Source organism: Rhagoletis zephyria, unplaced genomic scaffold (assembly GCF_001687245.7).
Source record: "Rhagoletis zephyria isolate East Lansing unplaced genomic scaffold, Rhagoletis_zephyria_1.1 Rzeph_scaffold_11082, whole genome shotgun sequence".
Lineage (NCBI taxonomy): Eukaryota > Metazoa > Arthropoda > Insecta > Diptera > Tephritidae > Rhagoletis > Rhagoletis zephyria.
The window spans coordinates 7,402-14,643 of NW_016168159.1; the positions used below are offsets into that span (position 1 = coordinate 7,402).

Consider the following 7,242-nt stretch of genomic DNA (forward strand, 5'->3'; position numbering starts at 1 on the left):
GGCATGCACCAGCGAACTACCTTTAATCCGGTTCAGCAGCAGTGCGTTGAACTCTCCCAGGCTGGATGCTTCTTGGTAAGGATGGATGCTTCTTGGTAAGGATGGATGCTTCTACTAGTGGAAGCATACTTAGACTAACACAAAGATTATATCCCCCCAGGTGTTGGTCCCAGGTCCACCGTAACAGACAATTAAGGACCTGCCCGAAAGTGTATGCCAGCGTTCCGTACATTAGCTGTCCATTTCTTGGCTTTTTCCATTTTTGCTCCACGATTGAGCGAAATAGTTTTAGTAGAATTGACAGCCTGGTAGCTTTCGTGTAGCTGGAAAAACTAACATCTGGCTACCTGGCTCCTAATCTAAATTTCAACACCTGCGCTAGGTCTATTATCCTGCTCCTTATAGTACCCTTTTTTTCATCGGTCTTGGTACCGCCGCGATTTTAGTTCATTTGCCACTTACTCAAAACTTAATATTCCGCCTAGAGAACAATTCAATACTCGTCGACATTTGTGGTTCCCTCTCTTTGAACACCAAAGTATGTATGTATCCTCAGAGACCAGAGGACCGTGGCTCACTTCATTATAGAGTCTTTAGGGTTCATACCGAGTTCGAAGATTGTGGCCTCATGCGTTGCTTCTTAATTGGGGATCCATCCAGAGATCTGTTCACTACTCGGTGAGGCTTGTGGTTCACTTATTTTTGGGTACCTCCGAAGCCACCTTCAGTTTAATCGTAATTTACGCGGTTCGAAATTCTCGGCTTAAGGGAGGTGATATTTTACTCTTTCTTTTATGTCAGCTAGAGATACAGCTGACAGCTGTCGTACAGGCTAGCCAGTCCCAGCCTAGTTAGAGTCCAAGACCAGTGTGCTATGAAAGTCAAATTTAATCAATATGAATCCATCCTTTATAGAGAACTTAAAAATAAGGAACTTCTTCAGATGCTCCATATTATAAAGACCCTTCACCTTTCCTAACTCATCGGCTCATTCGTTCCGAAAGGACGACGATAAATTATGGCCACATTAATGATGAAGTGAATCCTAGCTGACAGAAGAGGATGGAGCTTGCAGGTACACGCCACCGATGGAGCATTTTCGCTATGGCATAGTGCCCTGCGATGACGCGGGTAAGAGCCCGTACAGCAGATTTGTTAAGCGTCAATATTTCTGCAGTACGACTCTTATAGAGTCTCGGTCAAAAGGGTATTGACATCTCACAGCCGTTCGAGTTGATCCATAGGTCAATAGTTACGGCTGTAGTGTATTCTTCAACACAAATTAGGAGAAATATATCGTGTTGGTAGGAAGTGATCTGTTTAGCTAATTTGAATTTCCAAGGCGTGTCTAGTCATCTCATATTTTTCTGTCCAGCAACCCAGCAGAGAGCGCTGTTGACGTGACTACTGCAGCCTAATGTTTTCAATGCCGCATGGCTGTCAGCGATTATAATGACAATGAGACAAGTCACCTTCTCTAATGCAAAGATTTCCGCTTGAAAAACACTGCTGCTATCTGGCAGACGACACGAATGCCTTATCTGAAGTTCCATGGAGAATAGACCCAGGCGAATACCTTTTTTCCTGTTTGAGGCATCGGTGAAGATAGAAATAACAGCGTTTACCGACGGGTGGCCGCCTTCCCAACCTTCCCTGGTAGGAAAGTACATTGGGGTATTAATATTATATTTTATTTATTTATTTATATATTTATATATTTATTTTTTATTATTAATGTAACAGTCAATTCCGCAGAGTTTCAAAGTCAAAAGACTCCACTATGCGGCGCTACTGTGCCACCGCTTACCACTACGACTACCTGCCACTTGCTTAAACACCTCGACAATTCTTATCGGAATTCGAGTTTTTGTGCGCTGACCCTCTTAGTACTTGACTTGACATTTCCTCTACGCGCGTTTGCTCTTTCCTTGTTTGGCTTTGGCAGTGCTCGAGCTGCGCTGAGTCACCAGCAAACAACTCGCACCACGCTTTAGGGAGGGTAGATATCATTTTGAAGCCATGATTGTTGTTGCAGTTCGTATGTTGTTTTTGTTGCTTCGAATGGTCGCTTGTATGCGATAATGTGCAAAGTGAAGTGCATATCCGTAATGTACAGGCACGCATACCCAATGCGGTGGAGTTGGCCGTTGGTGCATAGCTGAGCTGCATTGAACTGAGTTGTAGTAAATGAACTTGGCGTGCGTGTTCTCATATTTCTCCCGCTCTTGTACTTAGTTGTTTTTCAGTATTTCTGTTTCTTCGACTGTACTACTGCCTTTCCTGAAGGAAATGTACAAACGTTGAAGTTGTATGTACCTATGTATTGAGTTTGCTGAGCGCGGCACGGAGCTATAAAAGATCGTTGCATTTGATGTAGAAATCATTCAGAATTTGTTCGTCAAACGTGCCACCACGCACCGTCAACCAAACAAATAAGAATATTTTTACTTTCGAGAATTAGAGAAAAAAAATCTGTCATAGAACTTTTACGAAAATGTGTCAACAACAGCAACTAGCAGCGGCGGCCAACAATGCCAACAACATTATTCATCAGCAAGCGCAGCAGCAAAAAAGTTCAAAGCTGAAACCGAGCTATAGCATTAAGAGCGTCTTGCAGACACTCTTTCGCAACAAACAACACCAACACCAGCAACAGCAACAGCAACAAAAATTTAAACAGCAACGCCGGCAACAACAACGTTTGCAACAACAATGTCAACGTTTATGCAACTCATTGGAATCATTGGAATCGCTGGAGAATCTGCGCAATGCACAAATGGAAGAGCAACACCTCTATGAAGAGATCCAAGACAATTCGGCCAATGAGAAATTAGCCGTGCTGGTGCAAGAGGCTGCGTCGTCTCAGCGGGAGGAGGACGAGACGGAGGAGCACGATATCTATGTGCCAGTACGCTTTGCACGCACCACAGCCGGCACCTTCTTCTGGACCACCAATCTGCAGCCGGTGTTGAGCAGTTTTGCACCCGTTGCCGCCGATGAGGATCTACTGCAGCCCAGCTATTGCTACAGCAATGCACAATATCCGCATATGCAGTATCCCGCCTACCAGCCGGATCGTTGGGCACAAGCTTGAAGTGTCGCATTTGCCGGAGCTTGGCGGCAACAAAGCTGAAGTGCTAGACGACGCGACGACGATGAACTCAAGAGGCGTGCATTAATTGTGACTGAAGCTTTAGATAAATTTGTGATAGTCGTTTTGTAGCGGCTGCAGTACTGCCGTAATTAACTGGTACATAGTATTAGTGCTATCTATTTAGTACACGTGGTAGGTAGTTGAATCAATGTGCTTCCAATTTACTTAGTTTTTAAGTTAATTTTTCGTAAACAAACTTCAAGTGCTTCTCATCCATAGCGAAGTATTAATACGAGTACCACATAGGATTTTGCTTTAATTTTTTCAACTCAATTTTTATAATTTCTTAGTTACTAAGTGATTTTGTGATAACGAAAGGCTTTAATTTTATTACTATGTATTTTATTTGATATAAACGATCAATGTTTGTAAAAAAAAAAAAAATATTTTCAAATAGATAATTGCTTTTTGATAAAAAAATTAAATTTTATTATTTACTTATTTCATGAAAGCGTTCGCTGCAATTGCTTTTCCTCATTTCGCTCCACTTTTGTCGCTGATAATCATGAATTTGATTGGGTTGTTCTGTATAATTTTGTTATTTGATTTTTGCATTGAGTTCCTTATCGTTATCTTAGCGGATTATTTGTTGTTGAACTAATTTCTGTCCAGATTGCTATCCGTCTCGACCTTAACTAAATTTTGTATTTATCTAAAGTATGCACATATACTTACAAATGTATGTATGAGTATAAAGTAAATATTCAAAAAGCATTAAGATAAGTGTTTGGGTTTATGGTTAGAAATCTATACCGAATAGTGAGCAGTGGCTGCTGACGTACTTACGGCACTTTAAGGTAACCATTACAGCCCCAGCTATGTGTAATATAGGGAACGTAATAACATTGGCATGCAGTTGTATTAAAATTGACAATGGAGAAACTGGAGCTGCTTTATTTTCGGTAGAACTTAAAGAAATCGATATCAATGGGCAGTTGCCATACCATTTCTTAAGTAGGAATTCATGTCAAAAAAATTACCTTATCTGACAGTCAGGAAACCTTACCAGCTCCCAAGTCCCACATAGTAACATAAAAACTGTTATATGATTGCCTTAGTACCCTAAACCCAGCTGGACCAAAGAATACAATACTTCTGTCCCGCACCAGGCACGCGATGGCTTTGAGCAAACGGTTTGCCTATAAAAACACACGAAGATACCTCCTTTTCCGTTTTAAGTATTGATCGATACTCGGTACCCATTTAAAAAGTATCCAATAGTTTCGATATTCGGTACTGAACGGTTTAGGCCGCCAATAGGAACGCATTTAGACCAAAAATAAAAGCATTTTAGGCGAGCCGAGGCTATCAAACGTGGAGTGTAGGAGCTAATGTTGATTCATATGAAAAATATATATACATTTTCCATCGCCACAATGCAGAGAAACTCTTCCTTATTTGAAACTTCTTTTCAAGAAGACTCAGACGATGTTATCTTGGTAGGCCTGAAAGACTTCTTCATCCGTTAAAGTAGCGCATCAAAAGTAGCGAAAATATGAGAATTCGTAAGAGGGGGTTTGGGGCTCGCTTATTACGAATCTAAAGTCAGGTTTGAAATGGCGAGTCAAATATGGCGTATGACTTATGACATTGAGGCTGCAGATTACAAATCTGATATGGCGGATGGCTTTTAAAAAACTTTATTAGATCTTTTTGAAACTGTCTATAGGGGGGTATGACATTGGGGCTGCAGATTACAAATCTGATATGGCGGATGGCTTTTAAAAAACTTTATTAGATCTTTTTGAAACTGTCTATAGGGGGGTATGTGGGGTAGCTTATTACGAATCTTAGGTAGGTTTTTGAAAATGCAAAATGGCAGATCCCATATCGCGGATGACTCTTAAAAAAATGTCTAAAATTTTTACGAGACTGTCTACAGGGGGATTTATAAGGTAGCTGATTACGATTCTGAAGTCAGTTTTTGAAAATTAAAAATAACGAATCCAACATTGCGGATGACTTTTGAAAAAATTTATAGGGGGATTTATGGATTTGGAATATTCAAAATGGCGGACGCAATATGGCAGATGACTTAAACAAAATTATTACATTTTGATAAAGTTTTCTATAGGGGAAGTTTACGATCAAAAGCGCCTCAAATTGCCTCCAGAAATAATAGCTTTACTCGAAGTTCCAAATCCTAAGGAGACTAATGAAGTTGTTTCAGATGACAGTTGTTCTTCCTGAACTTGTTACATACAACTGTCATAAGCCATTTGAAGTTAATGACCCCAACCTTCTCCACTACAAAATATTTGAAATTCTTTCACCAGCACGTCGGATAAATTATAACTTTTTCAATTTGAGTATATTGATTTAAGAAATTATGTAACTTTTTCTTCAAACCATCTGTTTCATTTACGTTACGGTATGAGTACATTCATTTAAATCTTCTTCAAAAAAGGCTCTTTGAAAGTACAGTTTCAAGCTGTTTGCTAATAGCAGTCAAGACGGCATTTTACAAAAATCATACTTCAAAATTCACAAACAAGTTCTTACTATCAATTTGATATTTCAAATTCGAGACCTCATAAACACGAGGATCCCGGGATTGGCATCCCTAATACACATTCAACAATTTGTATGCAATTGCATTAGTTGAAAGACTAAATATTTGGCAACTTTCATAGACATTTTTCAAATCAGCGATGGTCAAAGTTGAAAAAATTCAGAAAAAAGGGCAAAGTATAACAATGGCCCCTATTATGAGTTGCATTCGATCTTCGACTGTGGTCGAAAGTGTTGATCGAACGAATTTTCATTTGATATTATGACGCTTATTCGATAAAGAATAGTGCTATTGTGAATTTCGCCTGTTTAGATTGTTCACAATAGTATATTTTTCACCGCTGAGAAGCTTTGTTTACAAATCGAGTAAACTAAAAAGTGTGCTTATACATATTTATTTATGTAAATTTGTGCAAATTAAAATGAAATAAAAAATAAAGCAAGTTTATAATAACGTGGTAAAAATTAGTACAACGGAGTTCGGATTCAACGATTCGTCAGAGGATGAGAGGTTAGTAAACTGGCCAGGAGTAGCAAATGTTTAAGAGAGTCTAAGTGTAGTCTTTCGAATATATTTTGACATAAAATATATTTAAAAATTTCGTCTACATATTTATTACAAAGTTCCGACTGTCTAAAGAGGCGTTTGTGAGCCAAATCTATTTAAAATATTTTAAAACTATCAACAGCTCTACGATTTTCTTTCACAAGTAAACCAGCCTTTCGAGCTAGTGTTTAATATTCACGACGTTGGAACTGTGTGAAATTAATAAAAATTGTTTAAAATTATTGTCAAAATCATACATATTTCACAATTTTCTAACACTTCGCCACACCATCGAAAGAAAAATTCTGTACGACAGAGAATTCGATACTCAACGAAAATTTCGACATGGTTTCGTAGCTCATAATACGAAATTCACTTTCGATCTTCGATAACCAGCGAAGACTACTCAATTTTGAAATCATAATTGTTATTTTTTGTTTTTTTTTTTTTAAGAAACTTTGTGAAGTTTTCAAATAGAATGTTGATATTAGAAACAAGGAAAGTTGGCACCTAATACAAGATATCTGTGAAGTATCAAAAGTGTGCCATCAAATTAAAGAAATGGCAGCATGCAGAATATCTGTCGCAACTTTTTTGTAATTTTTGAAAAGTAACGATTTTTTCATTTTAAAATTTTAAGATACTTCAATTAAGTATGACATACATACATTAAACGATCAAAATGTTCTTTTTGCCAAAACGAGTAGTTTGGAGTTATAAACCTAGTGTGCCACCAAATGAAAAAGAATTGAATGGATTATAAGATGACGATGATTGCAAAACAAAAATTCTAATTTTAGATTTTTTCTGGGCACACTCGAAATTCATTCTAAAATTGTTATATACATGAAGAAATTTATATATATATATTCGTTAGAATATATATATTTTTTAACTTCGTGAGATTTGCTCGTATATGAGAATCTTTTGGAAAAAAGTTTTTCTCTGTCTGGCAAAAAAACATTCTTTAAGATTCTACTAACAATGACAAAAGTTTTCTNAAATTCATTCTAAAATTGTTATATACATG

General features: G+C 37.8%; 1 protein-coding gene across 1 annotated transcript; it reads left to right on the plus strand.

Annotated features, from left to right (window-relative positions):
- The first annotated feature begins 2,343 nt into the window (after positions 1–2,343).
- On the plus strand, positions 2,344–3,469 carry E(spl)malpha-BFM (Enhancer of split malpha, Bearded family member). The gene has a single exon (XM_017633086.1). It carries the CDS (start codon positions 2,495–2,497, stop codon positions 3,092–3,094), a length of 600 nt encoding a protein of 199 aa, XP_017488575.1. The 5' UTR covers positions 2,344–2,494; the 3' UTR covers positions 3,095–3,469.
- Positions 3,470–7,242: the final 3,773 nt, after the last annotated feature.